This window comes from Meles meles, chromosome 6 (assembly GCF_922984935.1).
Source record: "Meles meles chromosome 6, mMelMel3.1 paternal haplotype, whole genome shotgun sequence".
Taxonomy (NCBI): domain Eukaryota; kingdom Metazoa; phylum Chordata; class Mammalia; order Carnivora; family Mustelidae; genus Meles; species Meles meles.
The window spans coordinates 123,958,308-123,977,355 of NC_060071.1; the positions used below are offsets into that span (position 1 = coordinate 123,958,308).

General features: G+C 34.5%; 1 protein-coding gene across 5 annotated transcripts in view; it reads left to right on the forward strand.

Annotated features, from left to right (window-relative positions):
* The window catches only part of EML5 (EMAP like 5), a 183,202-nt gene that overhangs the window by 64,648 nt on the left and 99,506 nt on the right, over positions 1 to 19,048 (forward strand). For all 5 annotated transcript variants that reach the window (XR_006818654.1, XM_046007940.1, XM_046007941.1 and 2 more), the window contains exons 8-14: positions 126 to 263; positions 6,908 to 7,164; positions 8,452 to 8,664; positions 15,069 to 15,236; positions 15,960 to 16,066; positions 16,580 to 16,698; positions 17,960 to 18,146. Coding sequence is in view for 4 of the 5 variants with exons in the window: in XM_046007940.1 (XP_045863896.1) it covers positions 126 to 263; positions 6,908 to 7,164; positions 8,452 to 8,664; positions 15,069 to 15,236; positions 15,960 to 16,066; positions 16,580 to 16,698; positions 17,960 to 18,146 (1,189 nt within the window). In the remaining variant the exon portion in view is untranslated. The remainder of the gene's footprint in view (positions 1 to 125; positions 264 to 6,907; positions 7,165 to 8,451; positions 8,665 to 15,068; positions 15,237 to 15,959; positions 16,067 to 16,579; positions 16,699 to 17,959; positions 18,147 to 19,048) is intronic.

The window sequence follows — 19,048 nt, forward strand, 5'->3', positions numbered from 1 at the left end:
ATGTAGTTAAAATATATTTATATTACTTTCTTAGATGATTATTTTAACAAAAATCTTTTCATAGAGTTCATCATTTTTAAGCATACATTAGTTAATTATTCTTTTATTTTAATTAAATGTTACAGGATATGGAGCCTAGTAGATCATGCCCTAATAGCAAGGTGTAATATGGAAGAACCAATTCGTTGTGCAGCTGTCAATGTAGATGGAATCCATCTTGCCCTTGGAATGAAGGATGGCTCATTCACTGTACTTAGAGTAAGGTATGGTATTGGGATAGAAACAGTAAATTTCTGTTAAGTGATAATTTGCAATACTCATTGTTTTTACCTATTTCATTTTCACTCTCCTTTCATATTAACATATATACACACACATATATATTTCAGATATTAGTTTTGTTCAATACTAAAAATATAAAAAATGACTTTGTCGGAGAATTGTTAACTCGAAAACCTTGGCTTTGGGGCTTAAGAATGCTAGTGTCTAAAATTTTGAGCTATGAATTTGGGTTTTGACCTCCATTCCTTGGTAGTATTGACTTTTAGTAATGATCCTCTGCCATTGGTGGGGGGTGATGGTGACCTTGAGGCCATTAAAAATGGGTGAAAGGTTTTTTGTTATTTGCAGCTTTATTCTTTGAAAAAAAGTCTCCATCTTTTCTCGTTTGTTTGCATGATTAGAAGAGTTAAACAAATTTGTTAAAGCAGTTCTCATCTCATGTTGAATTATAGGTACAGTGCATTCTATTGAATTCTATATAGCTAGTAACAGACTTTGCCTGTGGGGACACCTGAGTGGCTCAGTTGGTTATGCACCTGACTCTTGATTTCGGTTCAGGTCATGATCTCAGTGTTGTGAGATCAGATGCCCTACTGGGCATAGAGCCTGCTTAAGAGTCTCTCTCTCCCTTGACTCCCCCAACCCCAACTATCACGCCCTCTCTCTCAAAAACAAAAGCAAATTTTGATATAAATCCATATGTGTGTTCACAAGCATATATATTTATGAAATTCTTCTCTAGCTTAGGGAATGGTAGAACCTTTTCAGTTGCCCAATCCAGAAACCATTAATTCCCTTATCTAGTTAATCACAGAGTTCTGGATGATCTACTTCCCAAGTAGCTTTTAAATTAATCTGCTTCCTCCCATTTTCAGCATTGTACTCTTGTATAGACTTCTGCCGTCTCCTAACTGGATTGGTGGATAGCATCGCAGCTGGTCTCCTTAGCTCCTGTTTTGCTTCCCTCAAGACTTTTTTTTTACTCTGCAGTTAATAGTGATGCCTTTTAAAGCAAATTTGTTTGCATCCCTCTTCTTTCTAAAATATGGTCAAAGCTTGACACTGTTCCTAGTTTGAATTTCATAATCCTTAACGTAGCCAGTAGTGCCCATCTCCCCGCTTGTTTCTTTCTGCCTCACTGTTTTCCTCTCAGCTGTGTAAAACATCTTTTGCTTCTTCAGATACATCATGTTCTCTTGTACCTCTGAGTTTCTCTAGTTGCTGACTTTCTTTCTGGGACAGGTTTTTATAATGAGATAAGCTGATGTTTTTCTTTTGCACTAATTTCTTTTTTTTTTTTTTTTTTTTTTTTTGCACTAATTTCTTAATTGTAATAATATATATGTAATACAAAATTTATCGTTTTAACCACCTTTCAAAATTCAGTGGCATTGGGGTACCTGGGTGGCTCCATGGGTTAAAGCCTCTGCCTTTGGCTCAGGTCGTGATCTCAGGGTCCTGGCATCGAGCCCCGCATCGGGCTCTCTGCTCAGCGGGGAGCCTGTTCCCCACTCTCTCTCTGCCTGCCTCTCTGCCTACTTGTGATCTCTCTGTCAAATAAATAAATAAAATCTTTTTTAAAAATTCGGTGACATTAAGTACATTTACATTGTTGTGCAACAAGAATTTAAGATGCTTGTAAAACACCTAAGAGTTCCTCTCATATAGCTCCTATGCATTAAAAATAATTATTTTTGTTAATTGTACATTTATTTGCCCTTTCAATTATTGTGTACAAGTAACTGGGCGAATAAGTTCTTATCTCTAATAAGTCATTACTTCAGCAACTGAGTCCAACATTACTGACAAGACCATTGGAATGGTGATTATAGCTATTAAATACCTTTTTAGTTTAACCACATAAATTTACCTTACAAAATATTCTTAATCCTAGATTTACCTGGTCACTGTTTCTTCTTGGTTTGCCGTACATATTTGCCATATAATGAAGCAGACTTATAGCAGTATTAAAGGACCCCCACAGGAGTAGTTACGTTATGATTGGAGGAACATAGAATAAATTAAGGTCTAACACACTGATTCTCAATTTGGGATACAAGATGATGTGCCAGCACAGAATCACATAACTTCTAGAACATCTCTCTTCCTTTTGATAAAAAATGTTACCAGTTTTATGTTAAACATATCATGGAGTCAAAAGAAAAAATGCAAATATTTTTCAAATTAAAAGATTCATATATGTAAAATTTGACTTGTAGTGGGTGGCATGGTGTTATCCACCCCAAACTTCTCAGAGTCACTCATTCATTCTCATGAGTAGGTAGGAAGACTTAAGTGGAAGAACTTGATAAGCCCAATTAACAAATTTCCTGAGGATAGAATAAGGTTTCCTAAAGAGTATGAGACAGACTTTAGTTATAAAAGCATTTTCATTTTATATTCTGTTAGCAGCTGCCATTTGTCTCTGACGGTGTCACTGCCACATTACATCAACTACAGAAGGATTAGGAGACTTTCTCCCTAAGTAATCACACATTTCATTTAAAAACTTTTTTCTACCCACTTATATTTTGTCTGTTCCATTTCTTGGGAATAATTAAATAATTAAAAGTTGTTTCCTGGCTTTAAAAAGTAACTTTGTATATCTCCATTATTTTCCACATCAAACCTTTTTGTCTCTCTGTAGCCCTCCACTGAAGGAGCACTATCAAAACGTGCTCAAGTAGGGCGTGTGGGTGGCTCTGTCAGTTGAACATCCGACTCTTGATATTTGGCTCAGGTCATTATCTTGGGGTTCTGGGATCAAGCCCCTTGTTGGGCTCTGTACGCAGTGGGGAGTTGGCTTGAGATTCTCTCTCCCCCTCCTCTCACCTTCCCCCTCCCCACACACACACTCACTTGGGTGCATGCTCTCTCTCAAATAAATATTAAGTACAATAAATAAATTGAAAACATGCTCAAGTATATCCTGTCTTAAATGCTTACCTCAAACCTAAATCCCCTCTAATTATATCACATTTCTACTTTCACAGTGAAATTCCCAAAAAACTATGTAATTTACTGCTTTCTTCCAATTATTGACTTAATACACACAATGCAGTATAGCTTTTGCCTTCATCTTTACATTGAAAAATTCTTGCTAATAGTACCCTGTCACTAAAGCCATGCAGCATTTTTCACTTTTCATCTAGCTTGGTTCTCAGCACTATTTATCCCCCTTAACCACTTGCTCCTTCTCAGAGCATTCTCTTCCCACGCTTTGGATATTTGTTCTCTTTTGCTTTTCAGCCTACTTCTCCTGCTTCCATTTTCTTTATAGGCTAATTTGTCTTCTGCCTACCAGTAAGTATGGGAGGACCTCAAAGCTCAGACCTGAGCTGTCTTTTGGGTTTTCTCCCTAGGTAATCTCATCCTGCCTCCAGCTTCAGTTACCACTCAGAGCCTGATGGTCCCAGATACATAGTTCCGGCCCTGATCTCTCCACTGAACTCCAGCTGTGTATATCCAGTTGTTTAACATCACTTGGATGTCTCAAAGGCATCTGCAGTTTAGCATTTCCAAAACTGAACTTATGATCCTCCCTCCTGGGCTGATCTTCCATCTGTGGGCCCCATTCTTTTGGGTGGCACAATTGTCCAGGTTCTTGTACCAACAAGAAACCTAGGAATTATGGTTGTTACCTCTCTCTCTAACCCACCGTGTCCAATCCATCACATTCTGTTGATTTTACCCGCCTGATTTTCAAAACACTTCAATGTTTGTAAGATTAGAATTATAATATCTTCAACATAGACTATATATTTTATAGTATAATAGTGTAGATTATAATATACTCTATATTTTAAATCATTTCACTTTTTTCTGAAGTCTGAATACCCACCATCTGTAATAGCCTTCTAATTAGTCTTTTTTTTTTTTTTTTAGATTTTATTTATTTATTTGACAGAGATCACAAGTAGGCAGAGAGGCAGGCAGAGAGAGGGGGGAAGCAGGCTCCCCGCTGAGCAGAGAGCTTGATGTGGGGCTTAATCCCAGGACCCTGAGATCACGACCTGAGCCGAAGGCAGAGGCTTTAACCCACTGAGCCACCCACGTGTCCGGAGCCTTCTAATTAGTCTTAATCTTACTGTTATGCTACTTCAGTCTATTACTGTCAAATCACACAAGTGACCTGATTCATCCTACCCTAACATAAACTCACAGATTAAGGCCAAAAATCTTAAGATTTGTGAGGCCTTTTATGATTTTCCCTGAGCTGCTCTCATCAGACTCATCTCACACTCTAGCCTCTTTGCTTGTTGTCAGTACAGCTACACTTCATTGACAACAGGCAGAGCTTCAGAACTTTGTGTTGCTGCCAGCTCTTTCACGTACTTCATTGCTGGAAGGTGGTCCCTTTACCTCCCAGTTCCTGGCATCTCCTAAGCTAAATCTCATTAAGTCCTTAGAATGAAGTTTAAATTCTTCTTCTTTTGGTCTGTCTCCCCTAACTCTCCCAGCTAGGAACTGTCTTCCTGTTCTGTGCTGTAATCAACACTGTGCTTTCACTTCTGTGATGTGTTACAAATTGCTAATATATGAATATTCCCAGGCTTTGGCCTGCCTCCCTCTGTTTCCTAAAGAAACCATGGAATTCACATAGCAGTTTTCCAGAAGACTTGATAATTTTAAAAAATTAATACACTTTAATCAAATAGTCTTTTTTCCTATAAGCTTTTCAAACTTCCTCATAAGAGAAGGTAGTCACAACTCGTAATGTTGATGTAGTAGCATAATACATACTACAAAAGAGCCCATCAGAATTGTGGTATATGTTCACATGTGTGTGCATACTTGTGTGTGTGTTGGTGAACAAGGACTTAAACCACACTTTTCTCTCATTGCTTGGGAGCAATCAAGTGTCTAGCAAAAAGGCTATATATAAAAAAATAGTTCTGAAGAATTTTTAGGGAACATTTAGGTTAATGTTTGTGAACAAGATTAGAATGATACAATCTTCAGTAAAGAAGGCATAAAAAGTAAAAGCTATCAAATAGTGCCTTAGATGTTTTCTTAAAAATCTTGTTCTTTGTAGATATGGATGGATAGGTGGATGGATAAATATGGAGAAAGAGAAATCAGATGTATGGACTTTATTAAAATGTGAAGGTGGGGGGGTCGCTGGGAAAGGTAGAAGTAGCTACACAAGTCTGTGCTTAGGTGGAGAAGCTTGTGAGTTGCAGCGCTTGAGGCAACAGTGGTATTGACCAGGAAAACATTTTTTTAAAAAAGGTTTTTCTTCATTTGTCTTATTTTTATCCCCTTCTGTATAGTTAAGAGGCTGATTTTCATCTCTTACTTTAACACCAGGGTAAAACCCAAATTCCTTGGCAACATGCTTTTAGTCTGGTCTAAATGCTTTTTCAGTATTTCTTATAGAATTTCCCACATACCTTTTGAGCACTCACAACATTTTATCAATTTTGAAGTACAATACTACTTTCTATCCATCTCTCATAGAAGGTGAGCTCATCTTTGTATCCCATGTAACTAAAACACAGTTGTTAGTAGGTGTTACTGGAAAAAATAATTGAGTTTGATTGCTTTAAATTGTCCACTTAGAAACCTTAAAAATTGAGAAATATCCATTTAAACTTCTGAAAAAGTTACCTACATCAAACATTTCAGGTGGGTAATGTAAAATTTAAGTGGAAAAAATTCTTGGCACTAAGTGGAAATAGGAATTCTTACTTCCTTCTGCCCCTTCTCCTTCACGGCCTCCCTCTTCTCTTCCACCCCACCAACTCCAGACAACTTTGGAAACTCAGTGGTGTTAAATTAAGTGTTTATCCATTTGTATGACTTTTATGAGTACCTGCATTATTTTGGAAATGCAGTTATAAGACATCAGTGAAAAAAGTGTTTAACTTTACTGGTTGACATAGTCTCTGATTGGGAAGACTTTGTATTAAAAAAGGTCAAAGAGGGGCACCTGGGTGGCTCAGTGGGTTAAAGCCTCAGCCTTTGGCTCAGGTTGTGATCTCAGGGTCCTGGGATCGAGCCCCGCATTGGGCTCTCTGCTCCGCAGGGAGCCTGCTTCCTCCTCTCTCTCTGCCTAGTTGTGATTTCTCTCTGTCAAATAAATAAAATATTTTAAAAAAATAAAAAATAAATAAAAAATAAAAAGGTCAAAGAGGTTGAAATAAAAATAGTGTGGCTATACAAAGATAAACATTCAAACGTATTACTTAAATAATACAAATCAATTCCTTTTTTCTTTATCTCTTGAATATAATTTTGTACACTTGTCCCATTGCAAAAATTTATTTGAAAATCATGGTGTTTATAATTAAGCATATTTCATAAACTCAGTTAAAGGAGCTTTAGCATAAAAATCTATTGACTATATCTCCTTTATTGTATGACTCTGGAAATTTAGAATGAATCTTTAAACTACATTAAAGTAATTAACTGAAATTTGCATTTTCCCTTACTTTCAGCGTATGTTGTCCTCATATATTTCTGTTAGAAAAGGTAATTTTTCCTGAATTAATATTTGTCTCATGTGTATTTACTTTGTGATTTATAAATACTTGTAGCCTCCCAGCCATTTTAGGCACATTTGAAACTGAACTAATTCTGTAATGACTTGATTTCATGTGTTATCATTATTTTTTCTTTACAGAGATATGACCGAAGTTGTACATATTAAAGATAGGAAGGAGGCAATTCATGAGTTAAAATACTCACCAGATGGAACTTACCTTGCTGTTGGGTGTAATGACAGCTCAGTTGATATCTATGGTGTTGCGCAACGTTATAAAAAATTGGGGGAATGTGTTGGATCACTTAGTTTCATCACTCATCTGGACTGGTCCTCAGACAGTAGATATTTACAGACAAATGATGGAAATGGGAAAAGACTTTTTTATAGAATGCCAGGTAAAAGTTTCTAATAAATTGTATGTAATTTGTAGATTTTTTATTGCCTATACATTTTAGAATTTGAGTAGAAGCAGAGTATAAAATACATTTGATTATAGGAAATTAAAGAAGATCTGAACTAATATTTCAGGCATTGTGATCTTTTCTATAAGGCTGCCCTATTATATTGAAATCCTTTATATTTTAGTCATTGGTAATTAAAACTTTGCTTGGAGGATCTAAGACGATCTACTTTATGTCAAATTCCATGTATGTGAGTAGTATTTGGTAAAGCCCTAGTGTATATTAGAAAGTCAGAATGCCATTTTTTTTTTAAAAAAGATTTTATTTGTCAGGGAGGGAGGGAGAGAGAGAGAGCAAGCGAGCACAGGCAGACAGAGTGGCAGGCAGAGGCAGAGGGAGAAGCAGGCTTCCTGTCGAGCAAGGAGCCTGATGTGGGACTCGGTTCCAACTGAGCCACCCAGGCGTCCCTCAAAATGCCATTTTTATGGGTGGAACTAATTAAATATAATTGCTAAAAATGTCTGATACAAATTGGGGTTTTTCGTGGTTACCTCAAATAAATTTTGCAAATATCCATAATATAGCTAACATACTAAATTTGGAAAGCAGTTTCCATCAAAGTTTTTTTTAAAGAATAAAAGCAACCATCAAAATATTGTCTCTCAGTACTTCATTTAGTATGATACTTAATGAATTAGTCACTGTTTTACACAACTTATTTAATAAGACTAGGTACATAATTAAATTAATGTATCTCCCCAACAGTTTTTCATTAATAATCTGTAATGAAAAGTGACTGAATCCTAAATTCCTGTTCTTGAAGGTATTACTCCTTGCTCATCCTTCCTTCTTTCTCCTTTTTAGTTTTCTTTTTTCCTCAATTATAGATCTTCTTAGGTTTCTTATTTAATAGCTGATTTGCCACTTTTACATAGCTTTTACTTGTTCTAACTTACCCTATTGTCACTAATGTAGCATGAATTTGATAGGGTTGTTTATTCTCCAGATCAGTAAACCTGCTGTGCTATATCAGAATCCAGTCGGCATGTGTCTCCGTATAATTTTGGTAGTAGCTTTTTTTTTTTTTAATTCCTTGCATTTAACTTTCTTCTTTCCTTACCATATTCACCTACCTATTCCTAATACTCTCCTTTAACTGTAGTAGAAAGATATTTAAATTTTGGAGTTTATCGTGTTTTCAGTGTAGTTTATCAGATATTTATAATTTATCCGTTTATTTGAGAAAAAATTATATAACTTAAAACTCTGATTTCTTTTTAGGAGGAAAAGAAGTGACAAACAAAGAAGAAATAAAAGGTGTTCATTGGGCTTCATGGACATGTGTTTCAGGCCTTGAAGTAAATGGAATTTGGCCCAAGTATTCAGATATAAATGACATAAATTCAGTAGATGGAAATTATATTGGCCAAGTTTTAGTTACAGCTGATGATTATGGAATTATAAAATTATTCCGATATCCTTGTTTGAGAAAAGGTATCTTTTCTTTCAAAATACAAGTTCAGGTCACAGTTTGGAACCTGTTGGTTCATTGGTTGGTTTTCATATACAGGTGTGTTTTTTGCTTAGATCCTTAACATATATTGTTTTGAAATTTGTATACTTTGTATAACAGAGTAAGAAAAATAAGGGGTCTTACTGGTTATTTTCTGCACATTTTCTGTATCACCTTTTTTTCTTGGATCTCTTCTTAAATGATGATATTAATTATTCTGTTCATAGACTTAGGAGTAATTGAATGAAATGCTGTATTAGTTATTTATTTATCCCATGCCTTGTTCCATAAAGTATTTGAGTCCACTTATAACAAGTCCACAAGTACTAAAATAATTACATGAATACAAAATTAGTGTCAGGAAATTAGTTTTCTAGAAACTAAAAATTAAACAAAAGCAGGGCACAAAATAATTTTCATCATAGCTACTTTTTTAAACTACTTTTTAATTTTTAGTTTGTTGAGGGTAGTTGACACACATTTTTATTTTTTTTTATTTATTTTTTTTTTTGGTAAACTTTTCCTACCAATGGGGCTTGAACTCACGACCCGGAGATCAACAGTTGCATGCTCAACCGAGCAGGCCAGGAACGCCCCCATCATAGCCTTTTTCTTTTTCTTTTTCTTTTTTTTTAAAGCTTTTTTTTTTTTTTTTTTTTTTTTTTCCTATTCAGGGAAAGCAATTTTTTCCCGAGATTCAGTTTTCAAAGTATTCTCTCCTATAGTATGGAGCTTTAGATTAGGAGCAGTGAGTGTATTCCTAAAGCATTAACGTCTGTAGCAAGTGTAGTAATGATTTTTCACTTTTGGATGAATGTTAAAAATGCATTTCAGTAAAAGGTGATTATGGGAATATCTGGAATAGTTGTATTTTTTTTTTTTTTAAGATTTTATTTACTTACTTGACAGAGATCACAAGTAGGCAGAGAGACAGGCGGTGGGTGGGAGGAACAGGCTCCCTGCCAAGCAGAGAGCCCAATGTGGGGCTCTATCCCAGGATCCTGGGATCATGACCTGAGCTGAAGTCAGAGGTTTTAACCCACTGAGCCACCCAGGCACCCCTGGAATAGTTGTATTTAAATAGGTAGTTCATTGATGTCAAACTTAAGGGCCCAATTTTCCCAGAAGTCTATGCTACCATTTCTGTTGTGCCTTTATAATAAAATGGTAAATTCCAGATACTGCCACCTAATGCCATGTGGTTGATTCCTGCTTACAGGGTGTCAGCTTCCTAGGTTTATGTGAAATTACATCCATAAGTAATGTTAAGTGTGTTAATAAAGGCTAGTTAAATCTCTAATAATTAAAATACCCTCTTTATGGATCCAATCCTATAGCCAGGACATGAGAGTCATTAGGCACAACAGATTTTATTATGACTCAGAATGAGACTTGCTTAGTTAAGAAGGTGTGTGAGATTCAGTAAGGTTAATCATGAAGATCTTAATCTTAGACATTGCTTCTACTCAGTGTTCCATATACTGGTTCTATGCAGATACAAAATAATTTTCCAAGCATTCTTAATCAAATGAATGGGATTTTATTGATTTTATGTTCTGTAGTTTATTAACAGTATTTTTGTTGCACAGTAATTTCATTTTTAAAATGTATAATAATCTGAATTGGACTATTTTACTGACGTCTCAGAAAAATAAGTCTTGTTTAGTCACTGCTTCAAGAATATAATTTGTTTTCCTTATTTTTCTTTTTGTTAGATAATTGTGAGAAATTTATTTATGGTAAGGGTTTTTATTTCTAGGCACTTGTGAGTTAGCTTGAGACTGTGTGTAACTAACTGGGAGAACAGAAGATAGGATAGAACTACTGAATCTTTAAAAGAATGAGTAGAAATATTTTAAGATTCTGGGTTTATTGAATTCACATACTTGCATAAAGTTAGCAGTATTTCTAGAAAAACTACCTTTTACATTAATTATGATGTACATTCTTTCACACGTTAAGTTGTATTATTGATCCAACTGAAGTTTGGGAAAAGTGTGTTTACTGTAGTAATTCATGTTAGATACTTACTTAAGTAATATCCATTGCATTCTAAGAAGTGCAGCATTTACAAAATGTGGAAGTTAAATAATAGAAGTAGCTTATATTGTAGAATCATCGTTATTCAAACACAAAATGTATGAGATTACCTGAATGAGATTGATCCTCTTCCACATTTAGCCCCCTTGAATCCTAGCCCAAAGCATTACTTCTCCTTTTTCCCCCATTATTATCCTCTTTCTAAATTATTTTGCTCTCAACAGTAATTTCTCTCAAATAATCGGACTCTTCCCAGGCAGCAGCACATAGGCTTTGGTGGAGGATGGAGAGGTGAATGAAGGCAGGGTTGTTGGAAGCTAACATCTCCATCACTCATACTAGCTATCAACACTTTCTCTCCACTTGTTGACAAATGAAAATTTATATTTGATAAAAATCTTTCTTTAGATTTGATAAGAAAATTCATTGAAAAAAACAAACATCAAATAAAAAACATATTTGCATTGGAGATTTACTCAGGATTTGTTTTCTAAGATTCGTCCATATTGTTGCATGTAGTTCTAGTGTATTCTTCCTGATGTGTTATGAATATATGATATAACTCATGCATTTATTCTCCTGTGATGGACATTTGGGTTATTTCTACATTTTTGCTATTAGATGCAAATTTCTCAAAGATGTATACTTAGGAGTGAATTGCTGGGTCATAGAGAATTTGTGAGAAAAGGTCGAATTGTTTCCCAAAGTAGTTATACCCTTTTAAAAACCCTGTTGATCCACATCCTTTTCAGTACTTGGCACTGCCACACTTTTTAATTTGTGTAAATCTAATTAATATAAGTGATGCCACATTTGTCTAATGAGATTGATCATCTTTCCCATTTATTTTTTGTTTTTTTGCATTTCTTCTTCTGTCAAAAATGGCTATTTTTCTGTAGAGTTGTTTTCTTTTATTTGTTGAAGATTTTTCATATACTCTAGATATAAATTATTTGTAATTTTTATAGTTTACAAATGCCTTTTTCCAGTTTATGGATTATTATAATTATTACAATGACTTACTATAATTTGTCTTTTCTTGACCAGTTGTTAATTTCAGTGTAGTCGAATCTATCATTTATCTCTTTTTTTTAATGAATAGTTCAGTTTTGTGTATTAAAATATTATTATATTAGGGTCAGAAAGATAGTCTCATATGTTTTATAAAGAAGTATTAAGGTCGGAGTGGCTGGCTAGCTAAATCCCAGGAGCATGTGACTCGATCTTGGTTTGCAAGTTCGAGCCCCACATTAGGTATAGAGATTACTTAAAAATAAAAATCGGGGCACCTGGGTGGCTCATTGGGTTAAGCCTCTGTCTTCAACTCAGGTCATGATCCCCGGGTCCTGGGATCAAGCCCCACAATCAGGCTCTCTGCTCAGCGGGGAGCCTGCTTCCCCCTCTCTTCTCTGCCTGCCTCTCTGCCTACTTATGATCTCTCTCTCTGTGTCAAATAAATATATAAATCTACACTTGATCTTAGCCAAAAGACCAAGAAGTGATAAAAAACATTTTTTTAAATCTTAAAAAAAAAGGATTAAGGTCTTAAAACATAGTTACAAGTGGGAAAAAAATCTGTCATATTGCTACAAGTTTTTGAAGAGATTTAGCTCATATTAATTATGTGTTAAAATATGCTTTAAACAAATTAGAAAATGAGATCATCATAACAAGTATTTCAGTATATTGCTTTAACCTCACTAAAAATTATCATCCCCTTCTTTAAATTAAGAGTTTCTATGACCATTCTAATTTGCTGTGACAAATCTCTCTGAAATACTAGTTCTAATTAGTGACACACTCTTTAGGTCTTAACTATTCTTTCATCATTTCCTGTCATAGGCCAGAGTTTTCATAGTTAAGGGACTTTGAGAGCTTTTAACCCAATTTATATTAGAATGGAAATGGAGTCCAAGAGATGTGATGTGCTCAACTCCTGTGCTATTAAGCCATCAAGCTGACACTTAAGCTCTAGTCTTTTTTTTTTTTTCAACTCTGATATTCTTTACACATCATACTTTTGTCTCCTTTTATAATTAAAAGGGTTGGAGTCATGTTCATGCCCTCGCATTTCCTTCACTACTCTTCTTCCCTCCTCCACAATTTAGTATTCCAACTCAACTGTAGCATAATAAGGAGAAATGTAATCTTTGTTTTTCTTTTTCTTTCTTTCCCTTCAGGTATTTAATGAATGTTTCCTATATACCAGGCACTAGAGATACAGAGTAAAAAGATGCCAACCTGTCCTAGGGAGCATATAGTTTATTACAAGAAATAATAAGTAAATAGACTGTTACTTTTCAGTGTCATAAATATACTCACACAGGGTAATCACAGGGAATTCTGGAAACACGTAGGACAATACACGTGGTCTTTGTGTGTCAGAGTCACTTGATGAAAAATGTGACATTTAGGTTCACTTTTAATATCTGTTTATTATAGTTAAATAAGCAGTTCTGGCTATTAGATAATTATTAATATAGTCCTTTTAATTAGAAATCATTTGTTTCCCTTAGACTTATTCTACAACTTTTTAGTTAAGTTGCCTTGGTTCTTTCTTAGAGGGGATTTATCTTTGAATAGTTACAGAATATAATCTGGAAGGGATTTACAGGATTATTTACACCTCTCTTGGGGTTATTGCCCCATATAGTTAATTTGAATACTGGCTCATATAACTCTTCATTTACCTAAACACGACAATATTAATACATCTTTAAAACTTGGAATTTGATTTCCTGGAATCTCTGGCTTTACCTTTTAAGACACTCTGGTGGCTAAGAGTACTTAAAAGACCCCATCAAGGAAAGTAATAGCCATAGTCCTCTTGATGGGCAAATAATGCACTCTAATATAGACAAATGAGACGAAATCGACCTTATTAGACTTTCCTAGGTGAACTGTGGCAAGTTACCCTTCTAGAAAGTTACTTCTTTTCAGCTGCATAAAAAAAAATGGTTCCTAAAATAACAGCATTGCTATTAAGCACCAAATTGTAATTTAGGTAAGTTTTGGTCAAATCTTTTATGCTTTGCTTAAGATGGCTATCCCTAAATTCATGGCCAGCATGAATGCTTATCTCCAGATTTTAACTGATGGAGCTTTGCCATCCTTACAGGGCTTCTGTAATTTAAAAATTTTAAAACATTCTCAAAATGAAGCCAAACATTATTGTATCCAGTATACTCTAATAGAGGTGTGTATATGTTGCCAAATACCAGGTTTATCCTAGCAAGATGCAGAGAATGTCTTCTGAACTTAGAACCACAATATTGGCTCTTGTCATCACCCAGATTTTTTTTTAATTAACCACAAAGTTAGATACTTCCTTTATAGTTAGAGAAATTTGGCATATACCACCTTAACCAAATGATACAACCTCACTTCACTGATAGAACTAATAGATAGAACTGTGCCCCTTGAAATGATGTATCCAAAAGGATACAATAATACATATGCCAAAAAAAAAAAAAGGATCTGAATCTAATCATGAAGAAACATTAGACAAACTTATATTGAAGAATATTATACAAAACATATAAATTTAAAGTATTACTATAAGGGACAGTTTTTGGGACAGCTGGGCGTATTTTATTTTGGTGAATGTGGTGTATTACATTGATTTTTGACTGTTGAACCAACCTGCATTCCTGGCATAAATCCCATTTGGTCCTGTTCTGTATTCCTCTATATGTTGCTGTACTAGGTTTGAAAGTATTTTGTTGTTGATGGCTTGTTTGTTTGGTTTTTAAGACTTTATTTATTTAACAGCGGTCACAAGCAGGCAGAGAGAGAGAGGAGGAAGGAGGCTCCCCGCTGAGCAGAGAGCCCGATGCAGTGCTCAATCCCAGGGTCCTGGGATCATGACCTGAGCTGAAGGCGGAGGCTTTAACCCACTGAGCCACCCAGGCACCCCTGTTGATGGCTTAAGTTTTAAAAGGATCCTCTGGTTGCTAGTGCTAGCCATACTGGGAATGGAGTAGACTGGGTCAATTTCACTTAAGACCTAAGGCCTCAGGCCAAAACATTCAAATTTCAGTATATGGAAACAGTTGATGCTTTTGTGGCTGCAGGCTTTTCTCAGAGCAGTAAGAAAATGCCTCACAATCGTAGTGGTTCCTACCAAATTATATTATAAATCAGTAGAGCAAATATTTACATCCCTTGATGTAGACTCATTCATTTGTTCATTCAACAAACTTTTGAATGAGTATTTTTACCCTTTGATCATAATTAAGATAATGGAGGAAGGACATATTGGTTCAGATAGAGAAATTGTTGTTTGAAGTGATATTCTCATGTGTTGGCATTTGCTTATCAATTTAAAGGTATATTTTTGTTATAGGGGCCAAGTTTAAAAAATATATTGGCCATTCGGCTCACGTAACTAATGTCAGATGGTCACATGACTATCAGTGGGTTATTTCTATTGGTGGAGCAGATCACTCTGTCTTTCAGTGGAAATTTATTCCCGAAAGAAAACTAAAAGATGCTCTTCACATAGCACCCCAAGGTGAGTAGTACACACTGCCTAAGGAATTTCTCTGTCAAAAAACTTCAGTAACTGCAAAGTAACACTTTTACTATTAAAGTGTAATCTATCCTTTTAAGTGACAATACATGTTTTGTTAGTGGAAATTTTAAAATACTAGGCATATGTGTTTAGAGTCAAGAGCATGGAATACAAAGTACTTTTGCATGCATTGAAAAATCCACCCAACAATGAGTGAAGAAACCATTACATTCTCAAAACAAACATTTAATGTATTCTTGGGGAGATAGGTATCTAGGTTTCCTATATGGTTTTTTGGACAAAGAAAATTTATCTAATGTCAATTCATTTGTTGCATATAGTATTTTCTAGATATTTTTATGTTAATTATAAGCCTATAAGGTTTATAAATATATACATAAATATATACAATAGTATATAATTATAAACCTGTAAGGTTTAGTCACTTACGTTTGCACCAGCTTTTAAGTTTGATACAGCAGTCACTGGGTGCCAGTGAAGGGACTTAAAGTAGCTGTTGAGTTTGCAGTGAGTGGAGAGGAAGGTAATCTGTGGTACAGTTTACTGACATCTGTGTCACTTGAAGAGATAATTTCATTTGATTGTTTTATGGCTTGTCACCATGTCAGTTGGCACAGTCAGCTCTTAATCATTAATTTTACACTGCTGTTTTGAAAATGAATGTTCTTCAAACAAGTAATGTTTCATTTTTAAAAATTGCAGAAAGTCTGGCTGACTCTAATAGTGATGAATCAGATTCAGATCTGTCTGATGTTCCAGAGCTGGATTCTGAAATTGAACAAGAGACCCAGCTTACCTACCGTCGGCAGGTGATTAATATCATCACGTAATTTTTTTCTGAAAAAGTCTATTTCTTCTTTCTCTTTCTCCCTATTGTTTATTGGTTTATTGTTATCTTTTGTGGTTTTTAATTTTCTAAGAAATGTTGGTCTTTTTCAGTTTTCCTCCTTTAAGAGTTAAAGTGCACTTGTATAAAATGTTCTTTTATATAAGGGCTTGATATATCAAATATGCCTGTATTCTTTTTGCCTATGGCTTTTTGCCACAGTACACTCCCATTTATTCTCTTTAAAATATTCTCTTCTGAAGTGTATGAATTTCATGGAACACTACATACATATTTGTCAGTGTGATACATAGAAAATGTAAATTTGTTATTTCCAAGGAAGGAAATTTCATAAAATACATTTCTGTTTAAGACAAGTGTTAAAATTTTATTGAACAGTAGAAACCACAGTGTCTGAAAGTTACAATAGGAATCTGTGAACACCTTTATTAATTTATATTCTAAGAGACATTTTACTTCTGTACATTATTTAAAGGTTTACAAAGAAGATCTACCTCAGCTTAAAGAACAGTACAAGGAGAAACAAAAAAGTGGTACTTCTAAAAGAAGAGAGCGGGCTCCAGGAAATAGTATTCGATTACACTTTGTTCATGGGTATGAAACAACTATTTTTCATTTATGTGTTTGCATTTTGGTTCACATTTAATAGCTGTATGACTTTGAGCAAATCTTCTGTGCCTCTTTCCCCGTCTGTGAAATGAAGGTAACAATACCTACTTCATAGGGTTCTGATGAGGAGTAAATAAGCCAATGTTTGTACGGACTTACAATATTGTCCCATGCATAATAAGCACTATATGAGTGTTAATAATAGATTGATCTTATGAAAGTTTAGTATTAATATTTATAGACATGGATCTCTTAAAACAAATGAAAATAAGTAAAATGTAAGTGATTATCATCTCCCCTAACTAATTATGATTTGGAATTATATGATACCCTTTTTTGGGACCTGCATTTGGCCTTTGTATTTTAATTTTAGTAAAATACGGTTTCTGGATTTTCTTAGAACATCTGGCAATATAAGTTTCACATTTCATTCTTGAACAACAGATGCTCCAATTCAGCCCTTCCTGTCCCTTCTATCTTGTAATCATTTTCTTACTTGACTGATAATGCTTTCAGGAATTTAAAAAAGAATTCATTTAGTAAGAATATTTTATTTCCATTGTTAAAATAGGCAATATTTCCTGGCAGTTACATATTGTACATTGAATTTCTTTGAAGTGCAAAGAAAGTTTACTTGTTACAAATGGAATTATATTAACCATTTTTAAAAGATTTGGCTTTTTTTTTTGGATATATATAATATTTTTAAATTGTTGTTTGGACATTTTTGGAATCTATATTCTCATAGTTCAACAATGCGTATAAAAGCATTCACTTTGAAAATCCTTCTTCCAGGAAGCTCCCCTCTCCTTGCTAGATGGGAGATTGCCTGATTCATGAATCTTTTAATAAAACCAATTAGATCTTCAAAAAAAGAAGGAAAAGAAAGTCTTTCCAGCTCTGCTCTCTCAGGCATCCTTTTTCACCCTCCCAGGGCAGTTCTATACCCTTCCATTTATAAAAAATCATCAATTTTTGTTTTATAGTATACAAATTTAGTAATACACTTATGTAAATAGTAGTATACTATATTTACTTTTCTGTACCTTTTTTCATTCAGTATTATAGCTTGGATTTAGCTATTTGTAATCAGAGCAATTCATGAAAGTTTATGGAATTTTAGTTTTTCAGTATCTTGTAAAACTGGAAATAGAATGACCTAAAACGTACCTGCTACTCTGTATAGCCCATATTTACCAGATCAAAAGCTATGGTTAATTTTATATGATATGTTTTCTATTTTCAGTTACAGAGGTTATGACTGTCGAAGTAATCTGTTTTATACTCAAATTGGTGAAATCGTATACCATGTAGCAGCAGTGGGTGTCATTTACAATCGGCAGCAGAACACACAGCGCTTTTACCTGGGTCATGATGATGATATTCTCTGCCTGGCTATTCATCCTTTGAAAGACTATGTGGCAACAGGGCAGGTAGGTTAGGCCTTTGTTTGGATTTACATGTGGGTTAGTCCACTTCTTAAAAAAATCTTTCATTTTCTAGGAAATGAAGAATAATGAATTCTTTAGAATGGGATTTTATTTTCATATTACAAATAAAAATTTTTCCAACTTTTTCCTACAGTTTTCCTTTGAGTTTTATTGTTTTATTATTTTTTTTATTTGGCACTAAGGGCTCTGGCTTGTCTTCTTTCTGTCAGGATATATTTTTTTAATTTGTGAGTAAACATAGAAGACAAAGACTAAAAATCTGATTTCTTTCTTTGAATTAAATAAAATTATCTAAAAAATGTTCTGTGATACACAGGATGACTGTTTTTATTTTACAGCCATGATATTTACCCATTCAGGTTTACCAAAGTACAAAGCAGAAATGTTGAAATAGGGGCGCGTGGGTGGCTCAGTGGGTTAAAGCCTCTGCCTTCGGCTCAGGTCATGATCCTAGGGTCCTGGGATCGAGCCCCGCATCGGGCTCTCTGCTCTGCAGGAGCCTGCTTCCTCCTCTCTCTCTGCCTGCCTCTCTGCCTAGTTGTGATTTCTCTCTGTCAAATAAATAAAATATTAAAAAAAAATGTTGAAATAGAAAACACCAAGAAAAGTCTTAATTGATATTTCTCTATATGGATATTCTTAGAGAAGGAGGAAAAGGTGATATTTGTAAATATTCTTTCTATATGCAAGCACTTTACTAGTTACTTAGTATATATGATTGAGCCTTGAACGACACAAGTATGAACTCCATGGATCCACTTACATGTAGATTTTTTTACAGTGCTTTAAATTTGTTTTCCTTATGATTTTCTTACCATTTTCTTTTCTCTAGCTTTATCATAATGATACAGTACATAATACGTGTAACTTACAAAATGCATGTT